The following is a 26,239-nucleotide window of genomic DNA, read 5'->3' on the forward strand; positions in this document are numbered from 1 at the left end:
TAAATTAAAAAAAACACGAAATCCATCTAATGCTTCCCACTGTGAATTTACTTGCATTTGTGGACTTTATGAATACTACAAATAATAAGGCAAAAGGATACTCTTTCCCATACAAAGATATAAGTACTGACAAAAATATTTCTGCGCAAACCAAACATCCTGAAAATCAATCAAGTAACCAAGACAAACAAAAATACTTAAATATTTAGTTTGTCAGATACATTACATCTGAAATAATAAGACATTTTTTCTTCCATACTTTAAATTCTTACCAAAGATTCTAGCTCACACTTCAGGTTTGAAGACTGGGACTTTAGAGACATAAATTGCTGATATTCTCTTGTTTTTTCTGCTAGCAACTGTTCTTTCCTCTGTCTTTCCCATTCCATCTGTCTTTGTCTCTCTAATTCTTTTCTTGCAGCCTTTGTACAATGAAATGAAAAGAGAATTACTGAAACAGGTTTTACAATTTTTTTCATAATACTTGAGAAACAAAATCACCCAAAAGATCTATGCTGCCAAGATGAAAGTCAAACAAGAGTGATATCCCCTTGAAATGTGGGATTGGCTTCTCCAACTCTTTTCTTGCCACCTTAACAAAAATAAATATGATCACTGTGGAAACTATTAATCAAAAATGTTTAAACAACTAGGGAAACAAAAGTGCTAAAAAGCTGTCTTATTTTGTTTTGTTCCAAGAGAATAACAAAGCTACAAGTAATTGAAAAAACATCAATACTGAAATCTGGTAATACAATAATTAGCTTTTACACATGTTTGTTTTATTTTAACCCTTTGAAAAAAGAATTATAAAGCATTTTATATTATTTAAATGCACAGTTATCAATACCTGTATTTCCACTCACCACCTTAAATCGATGTCATATATGTAAGGACAGAAAGAAACGAGAAAGAGAATAAGATATTGTATTACTAGTAATACTGAAAATGATAGAAAGAATGATAAAAAATACTAGTAAATGAAAAGTTAGTTTAATACTTATTCACATCAATCCTTCATTCATGTACATTTTGTTGAACAATTTAAATCCTACTGAAAGTACAAATTCATTTTATTCATGTATATTTAATCCAAAATAACAACAAGACATAAAATACTAAAGTCTGAATATACCTCCCTGTTTGTTTATACCCCCCTACTGATTTATAAAACAAAAAGCATAAATGAGATAAACAATGCACATAACTTACTGGATTCACTGATTTATAATTTCAAAGATGACTATGACCAGGGGGCCCTAACACTATTATCATATGCGCGTTTCAAACCAAACGAAGTTTTCAGTGTAAAGGATGACCTTGAAAACAAATCCATATTCAGCGAAGGGGTGGATGGATAATTACATATATATATATATATATATATATATATATATATATATATATATATATATATATATATACAGATACATAGAAAGTAAATGTCTGCAGTGTGGCAGTTTATAATTATGTCTAGCACTGGGGCATCATGAAGCACCATGTCCTGCCCAGTCACATTATCCTGACACCAGGCTGACCAGTCCTAACACTAACCCCTTAATGCTGAGTGCCTAGCGAGGCAACTGTTAGTACCATTTGTTAAGTCTTTGGTATGACTCAGCTGGGGTTTGAACCTGTGACCTCCCACATCTGAGGCAGATGCTCTTACCACATAAGCCACCAGAGTGGTTAAGTTTATGGTACAAAATCAAGAAAATTGAGCCCAACAAAAATAGATCATACTACAGTATAGTTTACTCAAAAAAATGGTTTCTCCTTTCAATACTTTACCCTGATCAGATAGGAAAATAGGTAGGAGGCAACTGGATACCTTCCCTTACCCCTGATTTCACCATGGTTCCAGTCTCGCAACATATGTGTATCAGCTTCAACAATACAAAGGCTAGACTAGAACATGATCAAAAATTGAATGCAGTTTAGGGAAAAAGTTTTACTCCTGCAAATCCAGCAAAACAGCCACCCAAATAACTTCAAAACTGCTGATACAACCTACAAAGGTAGCATACTGCACAGTTGATATAATGAATGGTCTCTACAGCTGAAAGCTAGAGAAGTCATCTCTGACCGCCATTCCACAGATTAAGCAATGTTAGTAATGGAACAGTTTGTACTTGGATGCTGTGCTTGTGGCAACTGTCTTAACTTCATGAGCTGAGATGCATAAGAAATTCACTTGGTCTTGGGTAGTTCCTTCCAGGCTAATAGATCTACAAACACAGAATCTAAGCAGAAATGTCACCCATTGGTTTGTTGGGTGACAAGAACAATTCAGATCTCACTCTTCTGATCTGCTCAGTCCACTTCAGGTACCAGTTCAGTTCCCTGACATGGTCCTGCTGGAAGAAGACAATAATTTTAAAACAATGTACTGATATTCCACAAGCAGCCTGTTTTTAGCAATGAAAGCATAGGCTATCACAAGAGAAATAAAATCAAGGTGGCAGCTTTGCAAATAATTTGGGTTGATCAACATATGAATCTCACATTTTGCCTGAAGCAGATAAAGTGACTAGCAATTGCATCTAGCACAAAATGGGTGTCAGAGAGGCTCGAATCAATGGTTCAAAGAATGCCTTGTTCAACCATGTCAGAACCCATGATGGGTAGCAGAGATGAAGAGTCTAGGCCTCAGTTGATACAAGTTCAGAAGGTCAAAAAGGTCTTTGTTCTGGACTATGTCCTTCATTAATGGCAAAACAAGTCTAAAATCATGGAATGGTAGCCCTACATTGTAAGAAAAGCTAACTTCTCCTTGAAATGCCATATGAGGAAGTTAACTATTTGTGGTACTTTTAAGGGAGATATACATTCCATCTGACAACACTCAGTCAAAACATTTCCTTCCGTGCTCCTCCATTTTATACTTTAAAAGTGCTAGGCCTTTTTGCCCAAGCAATGCTGTCCACCAATTGTTCTGAGAACTGCTTCTTTCTGATCCAAACATGCAGGTTCAATATCTCAGGGTTTGGATGTAAAACCTGCAAGCACAGTTGTTTCAGAAGGCAGAGAGAAGGCAGGATTTTCCTTGGAATGCCCATCACTAAATTCACGAAGTCATTGACTTCTTTCACTTGTGAGGAGCAATCTAGAGTCATCATCTGAATTCCCTTGCTTTCTGTAAGGCTTTGGGAATATGTTGGGTAGCCTGTCTGGTATGCTGAAGACATGAATGAAGACTGGTCAAAGATGACATCAGAAGACAAAGGTCTTGGATCTAGGCATCTGACTTATCTGATGACAATGAATGGTCAGACCAAATGAAAATGCCATTTCCAGATAATATATCCTACCACAAATGAAAAAAATATTTCCTGCCACAACTGAAAAGCATAAACTATGGCCATCATCTCCAGCAACCCACTCACTTTTTGAAAAGATGGCAGGAGGTGGGCACTCCAGCTAGTCATGATGGTGTCTGTGCACATCATTTATCCAGCTCTTAATCCTGCAAGCAGAATATTACTTGTAAGCCAAGAGACACTTGTAAGCCCAGAGACGCCCTCCTATCTGCATAAATCAGACCTTGTGTAGCCTGAAACTGTAATCATTTGCTCTAAAGGGCACAGTTTTGTCCACCACTGAAGACCATCTATGTTGGGACATGGTCATCTCATCATTTACTTTGAGTGTTATCATAGATCCAAGGCAGGTTCTGCATGTTTGGAAATTGTGAAAGTGCCACAACCAATATTGGGTCACATGCTAACACTGGCACTATGAATGAAAGCTGAGTTCACAGACTTTAGTGCTGAGTGAAAGAACCAGAAAAGGAATTGGCATTACTGGGTCCTAGATGCAGTCTATATCTATAGTCCAAACTGGATATAACAGGAACACGAATAGAAGGCAGAGACTGAGACTGCAGGAGCTGGAGTGGATATAATCTGAGGTTGTCTGACAGCTGGGGCCTAATTCCAGTGCCAGCTGTCCAGATAATGGTCACAACAGCCTGTAACAGAAGTCATAACTGAATTACATTTGCTTCTTAAAAACAAATTTTGAACTTGACCCAGGTCTTCTCAATGTAAAGCTTCATACCAAATCCATAAAGCTTCTCAAAAGTTACTGAAAAGAAAACTTTGTGATGGATTAGGCATGAAGTGATAGGACAGGACATGATGGACAGATACAGTAACACTATATATCACCTCCAATAAGGCATAAAAATGCATGCATGCTTAAAGACCATTAAGTCTACTGAATACATATTGCAACGTTCACTAAAACTGGTTGAATACAGTCAACAAGGATCTGTGGCAATGGGGCATGAACCCATCATTCTAGACAAACACTTGAAATGACAATTTCAGGTGCAAGTTGCTCTGCAGGATTTTGAAATGTTTCTCATTGCAAATTGCATCCCTTGCATTTGGGAAAAGGACTAAGAACAGCCCCTGACCCCCCACATCCCTAGTAACATAATACAAATCTTTTTATTTGTCCTATGTTCTAACATGAAAATGACATACATGTCAAAGCTGTCCTAGCCATGGCTCTGACAAGTTAGTACAGAGAATAATGTAATGATTTACATGCAGCAAGCCACATTTTTTTTCCATGGCCTACTAATAAGCAAGCACCTAGAGTGTCTATGAATTGGACTCTGCTGGAACATTCAGACTTTATTTATATAAATAGAACCAGTATACAGAGGTATTGAAACAATATACAAATGGAGAATAGTTACAATAAAGGTAGGTTAAAAGAACTTTCACTTTACCAAGTTTGACTATAATTATAATACCTGAAATACTGGTTAAAAATATTTAAAATGTTACTTTCTTCTAACTTTTAGATTTATACCGTAGTTCTGTAAAACTTCCTGGTTCTAAGTTATTGTAGGAAACTTTTCTCATGCAAATGAGTGTACAGAACTTTGAGCCAATACAGTAACTAGAAAGGATTTGCTTTTTTTAAATAAAAACATGTCTCCACCTTCGCCTGCCCCCTCCCCATGACAATTAATGCCATTCTGTGACACTGATACTTGACACAGGAAAAGGAAAAAAAAAAATGGAATGTGAATTAAATAAAATTTTGTTAGCAGTGTGATAAAGAAACTCCTTGAGCTCTAATTTTAATTGTTCTATCCTTGCACTGAAAAGCTTAGTCAATTTAAACAGCCAACAGCTTCAGCAGTACAAACATAATACTATAACACCTTCTGGGGGAAGGGCAGAGAGTGGGAAGAGACATAACTATTGATAGCTGTTGACTGATGATAAGTCACTTACATCTCTTTGTTCCATCATTTTCCTGCGGTGCTCTTCCCTTTCTCTCTCCAGTTCCCTCTGCTTCTCAAGCTGTCTCTCCAACTCCTGCAGTCTTCTCCTTTCCTGATCTTGTCTTAAATAGAGAAAAACATCAAATGGTTTTTTTATCCTCAGTGTGTGCTCACAAATATGTACCTTTTGGCAAATATATTCAGTCCCTGTCCTGATGAAAAGTATTTAAAATGCAGATTTTTCAATGTTAGCAAGTCTCCAGCAAATCTGGTTCTCTGCCTATAATTTTTCACTTTAAAAAATGATGAGTCCAATAACCCCCAGAAATCCCTGCCAAGTGTGTGTACAAAATATGTATAAATTTATTTTTTACTTCAAGTTCTTGTAAATAAATCCTTTCATTCAGCTATAGAAACAAATTAAAAAAGAAAGCTGGGAAAATTCTGTATCTTATATAATCAACCTGTTATTCTAGAAAATTGTATTGTAGTTTGCAAAATGTGACAGCCACAGTATATAATCTTTAGACAATTGTTTTTGAAGATATAATACTTCTTTTCTATACATTTTGTTTCTGTGATGTTTTCTAGCCTTCTGGCCACATTCTCAAATTCCCCACAAACATACTGATTATGAAATAATGCCTACCTAATTCTTTCTCTTTTCTCTTCTTCTTGTCTTTCTTTCTCTCGCCTTGCTTCCTCTTCTCTCTTTAACTGGTCTGCCAACATCTGTCTCCGTTTGTCCAGTTCAGCCTGACCCTTATCAAAATTCTCTTTTCTCCTGTCTTCAAAGGTAACTAAATAGAGAAAACCACTGGCTTATGTCTATACCTGTTATCCTCTGTTCCTCTGTTATGTTCAAGGATATATAAAACTTAGCCATAAAAATGGTTACACTTTTTATAAGTCTACTTGTGGTTAATACAGTTGAGCATATCCTGGATTCCACAGTGATAAGCAACTGAGTGTTCATTACTTCCCTTTGATTGATTGCAAGTCCATTACAGGTTTCCACTCACCCACCCAACTACCCACCAAGTCGATGGTGGTAACCGTTTATGCCTGGGATGACTAAATTAAGTGAGACTAAAAGCCAAGCACATGGAAATATTAGCTCCAGATATTTAATATCTAGATATTTCTGTGCAGATGGATTTTGCTTTTTAAATGGAAAATATAGTAATAAATCAGGCTGCAGTGACTGGTAAAAAGGTCACAAATTTTTACTCGCAATTTCCTAACTATTTTTGTGTCTTTTAACAATGAACTTCTGATTTTAAAAGATCAAAATCCATCTGCAATTGTATCTTTGACTGTCAAGAAATGCAATATATATCAGTTGTGAAGGAATGTGATTCAAACATATTTTTTGCATTTCTTCTTTTCTTATGACTCTTTTAGTACAATCTGCAATGAAGCTACACATATTTAGGGATACATACTACAGATCATTGTTTAAAGAACAAATTTATTGCTTACAGCAACACAATACAGATAACACAATCATCATAAAATAGCACAACTTAGGGCACATTTCTACACCCAGTTCTTAATATATATGTTGTAGTACTGATGATGATGGGCCAGGTTGTATATTGAGTAAATTGGTGTCAGCAGTAGATTTGTGAAAGTGATGGTTGTTGCAAATGTTTTGTCATTTCCTGGGGCTATTATTAAAGTAATTTATGCAATCCTGATAATTCAAAATTAATATCTTTAAAATTAAAATCTTCATAAAACTTATTTAACACAGCAATGATGAGTAGAAACTGTAATGGAAAAACTACCTGAAGGGATCAAGATTTACAGTCATGACAAAGATGAGGATAATGAAACTTGACTGAGACATTCCAAATTCAATTTACACACTTATCTTGGTTTTGGTTGGTTTGTTGCATGTAATACTTTTTGTTCTACCTCACATATATGATCAACAATATATTCATCACGTCAGAAAACAGTCACAGGCCAATGCCCATATGCTTTACTGAATATCCATCACACATATACTGATCTAAGCACTTTCTTGAAGATTATGTCCCTTATGATTGTGTTCATTAAAATGTGGGTAAAGGTAGGAATTAGGAAGCAGTCATCATTTTCATGTGTAAATCTGTCATAATGAAAGATTTTGTAAAAAAATAAAGTATTCAATATGTCTGATCATTGTGTATTTCTGCTAATTAATTTATCAACTTTGCATTGTGATAAAGATATAATCATGGATTTAGGTTGCTATGTATAGTTGATTTAATTGTTTGTTTATTAGTTTTACATTTTTAAAAAATTCTATTGCATGCTATTATGTTGTTGTTGTTGTTGTTATAGGGTTTAACGCCATTTTTCAGCACAAGATAGGCTATACATGGCGGCCAGTATTAATGGTGGAGGAAGAACCCGGGAAAACCCCAGAAAGAACCACAGACCCACGAGAAGCTACCGGCAAGCTTTCTCACATATCCACATTGGCTGAGTCCTAGACTCGAACCCAAGCAGACAGAGGTGAGATGGCAGTGATCCGTAACGGACAGCACTTTAGACTTCTCGGCCACTCGGGGCCCCCCGCATGCTATTATAATGTAATTTTATTTACTGGCTTGGATATTTTCCAGAAATTCAGTTCAGTTTTTCGAAAACCTAATACTAGATCTTTGTATCTTAAGCTGACATAGTTCCTGACCTTATTTCATGATTGGAAGTAAACAACTTTTTGAATTTTATTTTAATTCTTTCTTTCTTAGTGTAAGATTCATATAGTGAAATCGAGGATGTACTGGGAGTACGTGACTTTAGCCATGTAAATAGCTTCTAGGTTGTCCTTGAAACATGTAGCAATTATTTCGAATTTCTGGTTTTACCAGAGGGATGACCCTTTTCTGGGCGTCTGTTTTGCACAGCAGCCAGATTTAATAGTGATGTTTTGAGAAATAATTTCAGTTGGACTTTTAAACACTTAGACGTCAAGGTGTGTTTTCTGTTGTGACCAGTTGGAGTTAAATTTTTAATTTTTCTTCAAACTATTTGGATTCTAAGAAATTGTTTTTCTCTGGAAATACTTGTGCTCAGAATTAATTCTTGGACAAAGACAGTTACTGAAATTTACAGAATTCAAACACTGGAATATTATTTTCTGTGGTTCAACAAAGAACTGTTGACACTTCAGTACTATAATGACTACAGTATACGTCATCACCTTCCATTTTGGATTTTCTACGGGACTCAAACTCAAATTCATTAGAACATTTTATTACTAGGACTTCTAATTTTTAATTCTTGGATTATTCTTGGATATTTTTTGGATTTGATTCTTAAAACCATAAGTTCTTTTCCTAATTTTTAACTTGTTTTTATAGGGAAATAGATTATTCGTTAAAATTTACAAAGCTTGTTGTCTTCACTTTTTTCTTGTTACTGTTTATGAGAGCCTAAACATGCAACAACCTACATTTCCCCTGAATATTCTCCAATACATAATATTTGTAAAGAAGATGGAATTGAATTATTAAGCAATGAGTTATTTACAATCAAAAGTCAATATCAAAATTTTTATCTTTTCTTATCTGGAGATCTTAATGCTAGAATTAAGAATTTTTAAGATTTTAGCCCTGATGTTACATTTGATGGATGCAATGTTGATTATGATGCAGATAATTTTTAAATGCAGAAGATGAAGATAAAGTACATAACAATTCTGGCTCTTTGATAATAAAAAATGGTCAGTTCACATGCATAACTCATAATGGTTGTAGTTTTGTTGATTTATGATATATTCTTCTGAACTATTTAATTATATCACCATCTTTGGTGTAGGGACTCATGATGAATCTACACATTTTCCTACATATTGTACACTTAGACTAAGTCAATATGTGAGAAATGAAGGTGGCACTTCCCCAACAGTGAATGTTAATGATCATCAAACTTATTGCTATGAAGAGAAAACTAATACTGATGCTTGTACCCTTATTAAATGACAATATTTCATCTTGCTGAAGATAATATACAATCATTTGTTTAGCATAGCCAATGAAGACACAAAGAATGATCTTTTTAGATGTCTTAAAACTGATATTGACTTCCCCCTCAGCATATAAGCTAAATTACATAAGAATATAGGTTACATTTTTCAGACTGGAGGTAAGGAACCAAATGTGATAACAAAACAAACACCTTGGTGGGATCAAGAATGTGATAATGCAAAATACAATAAAAACTACCAAATGTGATAACAAAACAAACACCTTGGTGGGATCAAGAATGTGATAATGCAAAATACAATAAAAACTAGTTTATGATGCTTTAGATTATCAAATTCCGAAACTGGCCTAAAGTTAAACAAAGAGTATAAACTAGCATTTAAATCAATACTAACACTTTAAAAAAATAAACTAGAGAGTCCCAGATGAATGAGAAACCCTTGACAATTTTGGCATTGTTTGAAATGGGAAAGGCATTAATCTTCACAACATGATGTAGAATGTATCTTCCAATGAAATTGGTACAAATACTTTAAATCTTTACCAAAGAAGCCTGTGTCTGAGTTAGATAACTATGACAATATTGTTAGTGAAGAACTATCTCACTTACAGGATGACTTAAACAATCCTATTACAAATGATGAAATTATGACAAGTTTACCTAAAATCAAAAACAAAACCCACAGACCTGATATAATACCTACTGGTTTTTATCAGTGCATGAATGAAACAATCTTACCATTTATTAGCTCTCTATTTAACAAAATCTTTGAATGTGGCTATTCTCCTAAACAGTCGGAGAAGAGCATTATCTGTCCTATATGTAAGTGCAGTGACAGTGTCCAAACACCTAAAGGTTTAACTACTTACTTTGATTGTATATGAACTACATGGCAAGGCTGTGTTTTGAGCCATATCATGTTTTCCATTTTTATTACTGATTTGGTTTGACAGCTGAAGCTTGAATGCAACTGAGGTGTATTTATCTAAGAAGATATTTATATTTTTCTGATACTTTATGCTAAAGGCACTGATACAGTAAATTCCTTCAGAACCAAATAAATCTTATTGAGCATTTCTGTGATAAAACTGGTATGATGGTCAATCTGAATAAAACAAAAATCATTGTTTTCAGAAATAGGGGTTATCTCAAGCAAAAGGGGGCAGACTTTTTCAATGAAAGACGCATTGAGTGTATGCTTTATTACAGTATATGGGTCTATTTTTCACCCCAAAGTTGGTTTGGACAAAAGCCATTAGCAGCTCAAAGAAAGCAACTTCAAAGATTTTGAATTATCAAAAATTATTTGTGTTATTGATGTAGAGGATGCTTTTACAATTTTTGATTCTGTGATAAAACCAACTGCTTGCTATGGGTAGAAAATTTGGGGATATGAATTTAGCAGAGATTTTGAAATTGTGCAATAAAACTTTTGCCAACAGTATTTAGTAGTTCCTAAAACTGTCAATAATGCAATTATGTTTTGAGAATATGGAAGATACCCATTTTGTACTCTTTACGATGTATTAATATTGACTGAAGATTGTAAGAATGCCTTCAACTCGCTACCCACACCACTGCTATTTAATGTTGAAGAGATTAGATGAAACCAACCATGTGACCTGACTATGTTAAAGGCAGGTTTTTTCACTTAGGTTCTGGGTACATCTGGCTAAATCAAGAGATGAAAATCATTTTTCTCACTATTTTTGCCAAGAATAAACAATTCAACATTCCAAAACTGGCAAAGTGATATTAACAATTCACGTAAATGCATGTATTATAGCATGTATAAAACTGAATTAGAACCAGAAAAGTACCTATCTAGTGGATTATCATAATGTTTTAGAAAGTTACACTCTAAATTTAGGTGCTCAGTGCATATGCTGAAAACAGAGACAGGTTGGCAAAAGTACGGTTGAGAGAAATAATAAGTACTATGAATTATCCCAGAAAAATAAGTTTATCTGGTAGAAGATGAATTCAATTTTGTGTTTGTCCAGCTTATGATCATTTAAGAAAGAAATATTTTAATGAAGTTTACTATCAATATATCTGCTGAAAAATGTGTAGCCCTAATGAGTCATAGTAATGTATTAATTATAAGAAATCTTTCTTACTACATCAATTTGCCATTTTGTCTTAGACAATCTTTGATAACTCGTACAAATGGTTAATGATATACTTAGTGATAATAGCACCTTTATAATATGCACAGATTATTTACAGAAAATTATATATGAATTCTAATGTTGAACACTACATTTAATTTTGTTATACCATGGCACACACTATATTTACTTGTACTTGTTAATATGGGCCAGTGGCCTAAATTACTGAACAAAGTATTATTATTATTATTATTATTATTATAAAAATAACATGATTTTCTATGCTGAAACAGCCTGATATGCGGCATGCCCTAGGCTTCAAATGATTCACATAATTCTCTGAAAAATATTTTCAAGTAAGAAGAGCATATCCACTGCAGAAGATCAGGTCACCAGAACTACTTACCAAATTGTTCTTCCACTTTGGTTTCGCCGTTTGAAGTTGGCTGTAGAGGGGGAGTACTCATTCCCATATGTCCCAGAAGATCCCCAAATGAATCCTTTGGAGCTGCTGACAGAAAATTTTGTAAAACACATATATCATGGCACAAACAAGTCATTCATAATGAGATACCAGATATAAAAATGTACAAGTTCATGACAAAGATTTCACCTGTCAGGCCTCAGATACATCTTTCAGGATGCACAGTACTAATGATACGGAAAAATGGAAACCAGTCAAGAAAAGGGTGAGCATAAAAGAGAATACAAATGGGAACAGCTGCTCAGGATTGACTGATAATGAAAGTAAGATTTTAGTAAAAAAGATTCTTCTAACAAGCTAGTTGTAAATTACAAAAAATAGAACCATTATTTTATTGATGGAATTTTAGTCCTTTAACAGACCAGAGTTTGGAAAACTAATTACTGAGATTAGCACCTAGCTCTTTCATGCAGAATTGAAAACACGTTTCAAACATATGTAAATCAAGGCAATGCTGGGGCTCATATGGTTTTCTCTACAAAGAAGCAGTCATGGACGATGCATCTATACCGACAATATAGGTTTAATCATGCTCAATCAGAAATTTAAACATATTGAATTCTTAATATCAGTGTTTGCAAAGGTCTACCATGCGAGCAGCATGAGTCCTGTATAATCCAAATTTAAAAAGTAATTAAGTTAGACTAGGGGTGGAATGCGAAGCCAATGTTCAAAGCACTGCTGAAGAACATTTGACCTTGAGCCCAAGTTCAAAAGGTTAAGAGAGCACATCGCAAAATGAATTATCTACACTTCATAATGAGTCATTAAATATACGAAAAAAATTCTTCAATGCGTTAATGCAAATGAGAAAACTTCAACCAAAACCCAACACAAATTTTCTACTACTGTGATCTTGAACTAATGGTGAAAGAGGCAAGTATTCATGTATAGACTGAACTATCATAGCCTCACAATGATTCATCTCCATGTAAAAAGGAGACATTCCAAATCTGTTCCCTGTGAACAATTTAAGTACTCTACAGATCATTTAACAGCCACTTCTACATGAAGTTCCTCTTGTTTTGTGTCCATTTAGATTGAGTTTAAATGCTAATAGTTTTGGTGTGTCACGCAGTTACAGTTTATACTGATGGCTGGTTATCGTTTTATCCTTGACTTGAACAAACAATAACATTCAATCAGAATTGAAATTAGCTGTTCTGGTGGACATAATAGGCATCATTCAAAACCAACCAGACATCATAAGAAGTGAAAACCCCATGCTGATATGACCATTCATTCTGGGGGAGTGACAACAAAATTTTCATGATGGCTTCCATGACAGCCATATTGGATCAGTGAGCAGCAAAATTTTCATTTAGGATCAGCCAGCCTGCATAAGAGGTTCTTTGTTAAATATAACCACGTTGATACAACCATCCAATCAGGAGTAGCAGTAAGATTTTCAAGCTGGGCACTAGTGGCCATATTGGATTTGAAAGCTATACCATTTCCATTTAAGACCAACTTGTCACCATAAGAAGTCGTCTGTCAAAACATCATGGTATCATTGCTCTTGTTCAGAAGGAGTTGCAATAACAAGAGCTCCAAGATGATTACTGTAGTGGCCATAATAGACAATATATTGGCACCATTTTTGTTTAGAACCAACAAGGATATTCTGGTGGCCAAGTGGTTAGAGTGTTCACCTCAGATGTAGGTCACGGGTTTGAACCCCCGCCGAGTCATGTCAAAGGCTTATAAAAATGGTACTAATAGCTGTCTTGCTAGGCACTCAGCATTAAGAGGTTAGTGTTAGGGCTGGTTGGCCTGGTGGATAATATGACTGGGTGGGATATCATGCTACATGTTTGTGTTATGATGCCCCAGTGCTAAACATCACTATAAACTGCCACACTCTAGACAATTAGTCTGGCACCATTTTCATTTAAGACTACTAGATATCATAGGCAGTTTTTCTGTGAAAACGTCATGTTGATATGTCTATCCATTCAAGAGGAGTAACAATAACAAGATTTTCTAGATGGCTATTGTGAAGTCCATATAAGATGTTCCAGTAACACCATAGTCACTGAGGACCAACTAGACCATGGAATAAATGTGTGTAAAAAAAAGTTTCTTGGCAATCCTCCTAGTGTAGGACAAGGAGAAACAACAAACTTGTGCTAATGGATGAAAGACCAATGGACAACAGACCATGCCATAAGCTCTTCTGGTCTATGACATGTACAATGAAACAACAAAAACATGGGCATTCAACAAATATACAAATTGTTCAAAAATGTGCACTCACATTGCCAAGATAACCGAAATTTTATGGTTCAATACAGTTACATAAGTGAAGACTTGAGTAACTGAACTATCTCACATGGACAATAACAACACGAAAAAAATGCATAAAATACAACTAAATTCAATATAAAAAATGCAAGTGTCATATGCAAGAGGTATAACAACCTTTGACTTGCCATACCACTGAAAAATAAACATCAGATGTTCAAAACTATATATAAATTGCCATGGGTTATTTAACACACTGTGTTCACAGCTGCAAGCAAAAGTTTAAACTGGTTACATCCTGGATACTGGTGTCCACCTTGCAGGAGCTAGGGGTGTTAATCTATAAGAGTTCCTTCCCTTCATTTATGTAATCTATAGATGTAACAGGGTTCATACAGAATTCTGAATGATAAAGTCAAAGACTTTCCCCAAACTTATAAAGACCACAAACCTAGATTTCCAAGACCTATTTTTACAAGTTATGTTATATTAGAAAATAATGAATGCAAAATACAACAATATTGTTTAATGATGAAGTAAAACTAAATGGGTCATCAAAAGAAAGAAACCAGGAAAACACGACTACATCCGAATCTAACAACCTTGGACAATTTTATTTGTGATCGTGGAAAGAAATTAAAATGTTTAGGTTTATTTCAATTTTCAAAGACTTTTAAAGACCTTAGGGTAATCTAAATTTTCCCAAATTTTCAAGGCCTTGAAAATGCTACCACATTTTTCCCAAACTGTCAAAGACTTTCAAAGACCATATGAACCCTGTCAAAAGGCATTTTTCATCTTCCAGGGATGGCATTGATACCTATCCATTGTCAAAATGTCTATAAGCATCATGCATGGAACTGGCAGAAACTGGCCTTCAGCGTAGATAACCATTAAATAAAGGTCAATTTGTAGTAAATAATACTGAAATGAGACATAATTTATCTGACATTTGTATACAGGTTGCTGCTATACATATTTTGTCCGTACTTACCTGAAGCAACTGCTGGTTGTGCAACTGCCCCACCCTGGATGTTAGTAAAGCTTCCTGCCCTACCCTTGGTTGATGGTGGCAGTAGTTCTGGAGGAAGTTTTGGTGGGAGGGCCTGTCCCATTTTGGCAATATCTATTAGATGCATAGCTATACAAAATTCATCACATGTTAACTGTCCATCATGATCAACATCAGACAATGACCTGCAAGACAAATAAACATATTAAATGAAGAGGAACCAAGATATCTATGCAATGCAGTGAACCATGTGTTAATCTACCAACTATGAAACAAAATTTTTAGCAGAATGCAGTCCTGCTGCATCACAGGCTATTACTCTCACTGTATCTCACATGCACAACTTTAGTACAAGTATTCAACACTGAATCAATAATGGTGATGTCACCATTACTGCAAAAGAGACAATGTATCTATATTTTAGTGTTTTCACAAGCAAGACAAAAAGTGACCTGTTACAACAAGTGGTTACTGGTACAAGTTCTTTTCTTGTAAATGAAGCTGTTAAGACATTCTGAGTGTGATATTTCAAAAGATGTGATAGATTGATCGAGGAGACCACTACAACAAGTTTTACTGTAATCTTGTGAACCAAAAGACTATTAATGGACTGTTTTCCCTTCTTATCAAGCTGAATAAATGTAATATTTTCCAGCAGTAACTATCAGTACTCGCTTATAAATTGGGTCCAACTGCAAACTGCAGACCCTGATCCCTCATGACATAATGCACTGGTAGGTCTGTATATATACACAGCTTGTTAGGACTGAAAAGTAGAACAAAAAACATCAAACCTGTTCTGCAACATATAATGCAATGGCAGATCAGGGTCCATGTTATTTTCAGTTGGAGCTGACTTGAATCCAGAAACAACAGTAATTCATAATGAAATTTGCAGGTATGGCCTACTCTCTTTATATCTTTTAACATGTAACACTGCTGAAACTCAGGAACTTGTGTTGCATTACATAACAGTTTAATTCCAATTGGCTTCAAGACTTTCTCTTACCATATTTGAGCTAAAACAGGCTGCGGTACACCAGACTGCACTAAAATGGCTCTTGCCTCAACCCCTGTTCCAAAAATAACACAAAAAAAAGAAATCAGATTTTCTTGCATGATTATGTAATATTAACATGCTACTACTGTGTTGCTTACCTCTTCTGGGATGCCAAGCCTCCACCTCAAGTTAAATATTCCCTCCTCCAATTAATAATTGGAGGCCCAGAGCTGAAAAGAACATGATCCCTGTCTGATTCCTATGTCACAGCCAATATGCAGAGTATCTCCCTCTTCTGACTTGGAAAGAGATTACAGGTCATTAGAATGGGGATGAGAGGAAATAATCATTGCAACAGTAGCAGGTAAGTACTACATAATTAAAATTATTCCCCCCACAAAAGGAACTACATTCTAATAGCAGTAATAAACTACCTGCTACGACTGCATCATTCAATTTACCAATTAGGATGGAGAATGGTGGGCCCATGTAAAAACCGGTAAAACAATTTTTTAATGCTTACTGCAGAAGAGTTCACTACTGCAAGCCTGAAGATGACTTGGCCACATGCTGTGCTGTCAAGATTTGACCCGATGAATACCTTAGTTCTGGCACTTCAAAGATCAATGGTAAAAGAATTAAAATGTTTTGAGAGACAACCAGAAGACTGCTCTCATAACATCATCCAGAGAGGAGTGATTCAAGCAGGCCCAAGATGCAGTAATAGCCTCAAACTCATGGGCTTTCATTCTCATGAAATAATGATCCCTCTCTGTGAGGGTCTGATAAACTTGCTTCAAAGCAAGGACAATCCAACTGGAAATGGTGGCCACAAAAATATCAGAGGAACCCTGGAGAGGTAAAAAGAGACTATTCTGACACCTCCTTCTCCCTTTAGAGGAAGCTAAATAAAACCAATAGACAACGGGCAAAAAATCCTATCTTTTATCATCCCCAGCATAGATATAACTGATTGGGAATTTCAATAGGACCAGGAGCTGCTGAAGGTAGCTGATTTTCAGCCAAAAGCACAGACTGGCAAAGAGGAGAAACCAAATCATAGTTACCACTAAACTAAACACAACCCTTTTCCTCTGATAAAGTGTGAAGCTCACTCCACACGGATGCTAAGGATAGGAGGATGACTGTCTTAAGGATAAAGTTCTCCAAGAAGCCTCACTGAAAGGTTCATTAGTGGGTTTAGATAACATCCAAAGAACAGGTCCCATTTTGGCAAAAATTAGAAAGATAAAGGTCTCTTAAGCTTAAGGCCCCTGATGAGATCAGAAAGATGAGTGTCCAACTAAACTAGGTGGAAAACCTCTGAAATTAATTTTGAAGGTACAAAGGTTCAAGTGCACAGAAGATCCACTCCAGTTTGAAAGCATCCACTGCCCATACTCTCTGATATGACACTGAAGAGACAAGAAACGAGAGATGTTCAGTCTCTACATGAACTAATGGTCTGCCTAATAGATCAAAAAAGCATCTGTGCTAACCAATAGTGCAGAGACCACTCTGCGAGGACAATACTGCCCCATCTGGACAGGCTGTTGCCAAGATATTTCATTTGCCCCAAATATGGCAGACTCTGAGAGTGATCTCCTCCATGGCTGCTACTCAGAAGAAGTTCCAGATTTCCACACGAAGAGAAGGATAATGTGTACCTCTCTGATACCTGTGGTATACAACTTAATACTAACATGTTTTCCAAGGCAGCAAAACACAATGACACAGCCCTAAAAGGCTAAAATCACTGCTCACATTTCCAGTTTGTTTATATGAAGTGTTGCTTCTTCGCATGACCAAAGTCCCTCTGACTCAAGGTGAGTACCTCATCATGAATATAATGCATCTGTGTACAAAAAGGTTCAAGGCCGTGGATCGAGACTCCAGTCAGGAACCAATCTCAATCTGGCCATCAACATACCTGGTAAAAAAAAGCTGGATTACAGAGGAATCCGAACTGATAATGCTAGAAGCAGAACAAGAAAATGCACAAGTGAAGTCTCATTAGGAAACTAGATCAATAGCCATGTTCAGAATACCAAGGACAAAGAGGTAAAGCAAACCAACAATGAAGTCTTGGTCAATGATTAACTATGACTGAGAGAATATGAACAGTCCTGTCTGGTGGGATGTGAACCCTCCAATGATTGCTGAGGAATATCATCCTCATATACACAAAGTCCCGAGCAAGGATGAGATACAACAGATCAGACCAAGATGAATCACTGCTGAACTATAGAGAGCTATGTCCTGCAGGACACTATCTCTGAGGACAATGTGCACCAACCAGTAATGAAAATACTAGATAATAAAGATCCATAAAGACCTCAAGTCAGCTGCTATTATCCACAACATCCTAGTGAGGCTCTGGAAGCATTCAAGGCCAAACAAAAGAGCCAGAATTGAAATACCTCATGGCCAGGACAAAACATGATGTATTTCCTGTGAGGAATCCTGCAGATCAATAGAGATGGCACAGATGTGGAACCTTATGACATTCTGGACCAAGATGGTAGTCTCTATTTTGAAGTGTTCTTCACAAAGGCATTGTTTAAGGTGGAAAGATCAAAACTTTCTGTTTTTTTTTCAACATCCTAAGTTTAATTATTTGCCATCTTTTAAAATGCTCCCTTCTTGAAAGCCTGGTGACTGGTAGGTGACTGGCACCTGATAATCGTTGCCAAGTTAATGGTGTCCTGTCCCATACACAGTCAAAGAAAGGAACAGTAATGAGATCTGACAAACAAGCTCCTGGGGACAGAGGAGGTCATCATGTGATAAGGATGAGGAAGTAGGGCGTTTCCTCCTTCTTCTGTAGGTGCAGCAACTTGCTGCCAAGTCACACACCAGATCTGTTCATGAAGTGTAAAAAAAAACCTACTATAACATGCTTCATTATAAAATGAATTCTAACATAGCATGATCATGGCATGGCTCCCAAAATTTTACAACAATTTCACAAATTTTCATATGCCCTGCAAAGTTGTGTGCCAAAACAAACAAGAGTTTGAATTAATAATTTGGCAAGATGTTTTGTATTCTTAAAGAAGAGAATGTCCTACCACAGCCTATTTCTTTATATGAATAAAGTTAGTAAATATTCCTATTTGTGAAACTTCATTTCAACTGTGTCGTAAGTCAATCACTGCACTTTGGTCTAAGTTTATTTTTGAAAGACGTCAATTTATTTAAAATCTGATAAGTGTTAATCTTATTATTACTGACACAATGACAATAAAGCCATCTTTGGTTTGTCTTCAACACATTTTGCATTTATATCATTGCTCAAACAGTAACCAAACAAATGTTTGCTCATTCAACTGGCATACACAACCAAGCACCAAACAATGTGGTTACTGATAAAAGATTCTTGCCTTAATTTATAAATATATGAATTTAATTAATTGCTAATATTCAAAGTCGATCTCAAAGCTATACTTTATTCAAATTATGGGGCAATGATTTACATAAAAAAAAAAACTAAAGCTGCCAACACACACGTGGCTTGGCAGTGTAAAGGATCAGACTAGGATCACGTTCTTCTCAATTCTGGAGCTCCAATTACAAAATGGAGAAGGAAATATTTAACTTGGACTGGGAACATGGCATCCTGGAAAAGGTAACCAATGCGATAGTAACTGGTAATGTATTACTACTATTAAATGAAGGAATCTAACTCACACACTGTGTACAAAACATGTGGTAATTCATAAATTATTCAACAGTTAGATATCAAATTATCCATTCATTCTTCTTTAAATTCTACAAGTTTTCTAACTGCAAATGGAAACAACACAGTAATATCTGTCAACACTGAAGCTCTAGGTACTAGTGAAATCTCTTCTTCACAAGTGAAATTTGTTCAGATGAATAGATGCTACTCTGTATTATGTGTTTTTTCATATCCCAATTTACTTGTTATTTTTTGAAAATACAGAAGCAAAAAAAATTCATAATGCAAAAAGAGATGTATTTTATTCAGTTTAAATTTCATATATTTTCCCCCAAGATAAATTCAAAAACTTCAAGGTCATTTCAAGTGTAAAACCAATATTTTTGAAATTAATTCAAGGATTTTCCAAGGTTGTATGAACCATGTATCAATGTCTGTTCCATAAAAACAACATCTTTAACTTACAAGTGCATGAACCAGTAGTAAAGTACACCTTAAGCTTATTTTTATCACATTAAACAGACATTTCTCACCTGTAAGAAATCCTCTCTTGTTCCTATCATTGGCATTAAAAACTTGAGTATACTTCAATTTGCTTTGATGTGGAAGTGCCATGCCACCAGCAGGGCTAAAAAAAATAATGGAAAAGTAAAGTTAGATGAAATATTACAGCCATTTTGTTGCAGAGACAGAAAGAGGCAGGCAAAAAATTAAAAAGAAAGAGAGAGATCACACAATGACTGATGAAAAATATGACATAGAAAAGAAACAGTATTATAAGTTCTCATGTCTAAGAAGTTCCAAGTAATTTCTTGGTATAACTGGAAATGGGGCCTGATATAATTTTGAACTCAAACATTTTAACAGGATATGAGAACCTACTTTTTCAACCTATCTATGTTAATGATTGCTAACTATATCCTTTTCTCTTTAATTTCAATAAAGTTCACACTGGTTTTTCTACCCTGTTAACTGAAAATGCTTTGAAAAGATTTTTTTTCATCATGAAATCACCCAAGGTGGTGGAATAACAAAACTTGTAGTTCCACCTAAATAGTCACAGGTAATGTTTATGAGTATGCACGATCTTTTCAAAAATGATTCTGATTAACCTGTTGTAAACACTTTGATATGCTAATCTCTGATACCCTAATGTGCATCTTGCTTTCTGGTCACATTGTAATGCAGTGCAACCTCTCAAGATCAAAACCCATTGGAACCAATTTAAAATTTTTGTTTCATGGGGCAAAGTTCAGCTGAGAATTAAGGGATATTGGAACAATTGGCTCATTTTTGCTCATTTTAAAATTTTGGTTGTTTTGGTTATGTGACTCAAGGTAAGCATCCATCGATTTTTTTCTGTCATGTCACTTTCTTTTGCACTTTGAAAGCAAGTATCTATTTATAGCAGGTAAAAATATTTTCAAGCTATCCATTACAGTGGATTTATGGTTTAGTTCATTTGATGCATATTAGACAAAAAAATATAAAACAATAGATAATATTTGTTGAGTCAAGTCATAGAATCAAAGCATCCAAAACGTTCAAATGAAAAAGTGAGCAGAAGTCATAGACTGCTTGCTGAAACTGACAAAACAACTGGATGAGGCCTTTCAGGTCAGAAACAGTGACATGAGGTAGGGTTGTGTTATTCCATGTGGATTTGCAATCTGTCAAACGTGTGATTTATCTGGAAATATTCTGAACAATCAACTGAAAGGACCCTTCAACTGACCAAAACTCAAGAGGTGTGATCAATACCAGTAAGTGTCTAAAATGTACACCAATGTGTTATGGACAAATTTGTCTGTCCAAATGCATGGTTCAATGAATAGCTGGTATCAGATCCAAACCACCCATCAGTATCAATACAGGTTTGTGGAATGATTTATCGGACTAAAAGTCTTCCAGTGAGTACATCATACTGATAACAACTTTTTGTTCAGGAGGAGCAACAATAACAAACTTTTCCTAACGACTGCTGTGGTGGCCACACTGGATGTCAGATCAGCACCATTTCGTTTAGGACCAACTAGATAATGTAAGAAGTCTTTAGTGAAAACCATCCATTCAGGTGGAACTGTCATAACAAGATTTTCAACATCCACACTGTAGTGGCTATAATGGCTGACCAGGCAACACCATTTTCCTTCAGGACCAACCAGACATTGCAAGAAGTCTACTGACAAACAAAAACCATGTTGATACAAAGTTTAATCCAGGAAGAGTAACAAGAAAAAAGATTTTCAAAAAAGCTGTCATAGGTGCCATACTGGATTTCAGAATGCATAAATTATCAAGATGCATCTACTCACCAAACTTAACTTCCATGGTTCTTGGAAGGAAAGAATGCATACATGTATATTCAACAGCTAAACAAAAGCTTAACCAAAGCCAGTAAATGATGAAATGTTGAGTTATATTGTTGGAAAGGAGATAATAACACCAGATGTATATCATCATCAATTCCACATAGTATGACCATCGCCTAAGAAATGAACATTAATTATAAAATGTAACCCAAGTAGATGAAGAGTAAAATATAGGTAATAATGACTTACTACTGAAATGAATCAACAGGCTCATCAAGGTACATCCTCTCTGAATATTCTAGTTAGGAGAGTACATACACCACATGCAAAAACCTATATGGTCATGAGGCAAATGCAAAAATGTAACTGAAGCCAGTAAAATGTGAATTGTAGGTCACAGTGACCTTTTGTACCATGTGACACTGATGAATACAATCAACTAGCTAAATAATTCAAGCATGAACAGTAAAAAACAATATTCAGCCTAAGTCAGTGAATCATTAAATATGGTTTACAGAGACCTACTTTTAGGATAAAGGTGTAATACTCATCAAGATGCATTTGCTCACCAAGTTTCATGTTTCAAGGTATACTACACAGAAGGTAAGAACAAATGCCTAGTGGTCACAAACTAAATGCTAAAACAACAGATTAGCAGGAAAATTTGAAATGTAGGTCACAATGGCCATTGTTGTATGTGAGTGTGTAATTTGGATTTTTAACGCAGCTTTAAACAAATTTCAGTCATATTGCTACGATGTCTGCAGCGTGGCAGTTTATAGCAATGTCTAGCAATAGGGCATCATGCTGCAGACATGTAGTATGATGTCCCACCCAGTCACATTATACTGACACCAGGTTGACCAGTCCTAACACGAACCTCTTAATGCTGAGAGCCAAGTGAGGCAGCTGCAAGTACCATTTTTATAAGTCTTTGATATGACTCAGCCAGGGATTGAACCCATGACCTCCTGCATCAGAGGTGGACGCTCTAACCACTAGGCCACCGGAGTGGTTTGTTTGTTGTAAGGGTGTGGGACTGATAGAGATACATACAATCATCAAGTCTGATGACTGTGACATAAAAAATACTTGAGACTGAATACAAGTCAGTGAAACATGAAATGTGTGTCACAGTGACCTAAGTTGTGATTAAGGTGGAGTACTCATCAAAACGCATCCCTTCATCAAGTTTTAAGACTCTAGGCCGAGCAGTGCTATAATACTGGTATAGTAAAAAATAAATGAGTTACCCGTACATGATTATCCATTAACTGTGTCAAAATTATTCCAGTGTGCAGTACAATATAATATTTACTTTTAACACTGGAAAATTCCAAAAATTTCCGATTAATTTTCTTTAGGTTCTTTTTAAGTAGATCAACATACCAAAGGAAAATGTGTTTACAGTAAATCCAAAAAATTAAGCTAATACTGTATTTATGAATAATCCAATTCAATACAGAATGGCATATGATAATACTGACTTTTTGCGATTTAGACAAATAATTATGAATTTCTTTATTATCATAAGTTGATAGTGTTGTGACAACATAGAGCTGATGCAAACTTGCCATCTTATTCAAGACATGTTCTGCTTCACCTTGATTATACTGTCAACATTTTGAACCTTTAACTCTGTTCCTTTTTTTAACATAAACCAATAGGTGTTACAGCATGAATTCAGGGTGCAAAAAATAATATTTGGTCATGAGCTAAATATAAAAACTCTGTGATGAGAATGTAGTACTCATTAAGATGCACCCCCTCACAAAGTTTCATATTTCCAGGAATAATAGTAAATTATACTGGCTGCAAAATACCTATACGGTCATGAGCTAAACCTAAAAACGAGACGTAAGCAAGCAAAATGTACAATGTCGGTCACAGTGACCTTCGTTAGCTTCGATGGTGTAGGACTAATAGACATGCGTATAACCATCCAGTTTAATTATTCTAGCACAAGCACAGCTGGAGAAATAAACAGAATTCATGCAGTCAGCAAGGCATAAATGGTGGGTCACAGTCAACTACTTTTGTGATGAGAGTATAATACTCATCACAATGTATCCCTCACCAAGTTACATGACTCCCGATATAACAGTATTTATACTGTGCAAAGGAACGGAGCTAAACAGAAAACCTTAACCAAAAATGTACAACTAATGTATGTGTATGAACAAACAAAACCCCCTCAGTCACTTTCCTATGTGGTATGTGTTGTAAACCCACTAAAAACTGTTCCCTAGGAAATAAGAATGGTTGAAATTCAGTTATGCTGTACATGCAAATATGCTTTTATCAGTGCCAATGCTGCTGTTGGGTAGTAACATAGCTCTCCTCTACTTCACTGAGGTAAGCTAAAAACCTGTCTGCCATTTAGAGAAAAAAAAAACTGAATTTCAGATAACAAGCAAAATTTCATGAAACAAGTCCAGGAATTAGTTTATTAAATATTGTTTAAAAGATTTAAATTTTGTGCAGTGTCATGAAATGTCAAAGCTTGTAGGAGATAATTCTCTTGAATTTTTCTATCCATGCTATTCATAGACTGTTGGTATTTATAGGATTTATACGTATTATACAGACCTTTGAGTTGCTGTGACAGTTCCTGGCCCTGCCCATCCTGTTGCTGGTGTAGCAGGAGCCAATCCACCACCTGAAATGCAGAAACAATGGTCTCTATTATTAATGGGTTACCAAAATTCACATCTCTTGCCTACTACAAACCACAAAAGTTAGATTCCCAATAAACAATTATTCATCAAAAATTTGAAACTTCTTAGTAAATTATGTTGCTTCAAGAATATTTTATTGATCATCTAAACTTTATAAAAGAGACTCTGCTACTGCCAGAATTCAGCCCTATTGAAAATATGAGAAAACTGTCTTTCCCCAAATGTCCAAGGGAAGTACCATATATACTCGCGTATAAGCCCGTTCGCGTATAAGCCGACCCCCCCCAACTGAATTGGTAAAACTGTTATAAAGTGCATGACCCACGTATAAGCCGACCCATAATTTCTAGACTACCGGTAAATAACAAGATGCACAAAGTGAGTTCTGAATACGTTTATTTAGGCAAATCACATTATTAAATAAAATGAAAGTAAGAAAGCTAATTTATATGTTGAAATAAAAACAATTCTAAAGTGTTAAGTCTTAATGGAAATTTAATTAATCCTCATTCTAAAATCATGAATTATAAATGTTCTATCACTTTTAGAATCCTTCAAAATCTGGCTCTGTATCAGACTCGCCAAACAGTTCACGAAACTCGGCTTCTGTTATGGGCATGCATTCATCATATACATCGTCATTGTCATCATGGTCATCCAATAGTGTTGTTCTCCTTCTCGCTCTCCTCATCATTGTTGGATTGAAATACAGCATCATCCTCTGTTCCATCCATGGCATTGCTGATACAGCACTTCCTGAATGATTTTGCAATCATTTCCGATGGAACTGAGTCCCATGCTTCTTTTACCCACTTGGCCACCAAATTGATGTCCGGCCTCATGAAATTCCCGCCTTTTGTCATTTTCACAGCTCCTGAACAAACCCATTCTGCCCACATCTTTCGTAACTTGTCCTTAAAAGGTTTGTTAAGGCAGACATCAAGAGGTTGTAACACTGATGTTAAACCTCCTGGTATTACAGCCAGTGTTGTTTTCATTTTCTTTGCGGCCTTTTTTACTTCATCTGTCTTGTGTGCACAAAACATATCCCATACAAGCATTGAAGGTTTCCAAAGAATTGCACCCGGTCTCTTTTTACATACTTTCTCCAACCATTCAATTGTTCCACTTTCGTCCATCCATCCCTTTTGCTGTGCACAAACAATGACACCAGCAGGAAATTTCATGCTTTTCGGCAGCATCTTCCTTTTAAAAATGATGACAGAAGGCAGCTTTGATCCATTAGCTAAACAGGCCGATATAACCGTGAAATGCATTTTTTCATGGCCAGTTGTTTTTATCAGAATAGTTTTCTCACCAACAGCAGTGACTGTTTTATTGCTTGGTAAGTCAAAGGTCATAGGCGTCTCATCTATATTTCCAATTTGTGATAGTTCAAATGAGCACTCCTTTCTGCGTTTAATGATGAACTGCTGAAATGATTCAATTTTTTCTTCCAAGTCTTTTGGTAGCTTTTGTGCTATCTTCGT

The 26,239-nt window shown here is 35.6% G+C and overlaps 1 protein-coding gene across 3 annotated transcripts in view; it reads right to left on the reverse strand.

Annotated features, from left to right (window-relative positions):
• LOC149799063 (intersectin-1-like) overlaps positions 1-26,239 on the reverse strand; it is a 224,540-nt gene that overhangs the window by 175,145 nt on the left and 23,156 nt on the right. For 2 of the 3 annotated variants that reach the window (XM_089958037.1, XM_089958035.1), the window contains exons 7-14: positions 24,661-24,730; positions 20,293-20,387; positions 16,087-16,150; positions 15,060-15,262; positions 11,744-11,848; positions 5,895-6,045; positions 5,256-5,367; positions 273-422 (exon numbers count right to left, since the gene is read on the reverse strand). In XM_089958037.1, the coding sequence (XP_089814163.1) occupies positions 273-422; positions 5,256-5,367; positions 5,895-6,045; positions 11,744-11,848; positions 15,060-15,262; positions 16,087-16,150; positions 20,293-20,387; positions 24,661-24,730 (950 nt within the window). The remainder of the gene's footprint in view (positions 1-272; positions 423-5,255; positions 5,368-5,894; positions 6,046-11,743; positions 11,849-15,059; positions 15,263-16,086; positions 16,151-20,292; positions 20,388-24,660; positions 24,731-26,239) is intronic. The other variant, XM_089958036.1, reaches the window with a different exon arrangement.

The sequence above is a fragment of the Sinohyriopsis cumingii genome, chromosome 5, assembly GCF_028554795.1.
Source record: "Sinohyriopsis cumingii isolate HCF-2022 chromosome 5, ASM2855479v2, whole genome shotgun sequence".
NCBI lineage: Eukaryota > Metazoa > Mollusca > Bivalvia > Unionida > Unionidae > Sinohyriopsis > Sinohyriopsis cumingii.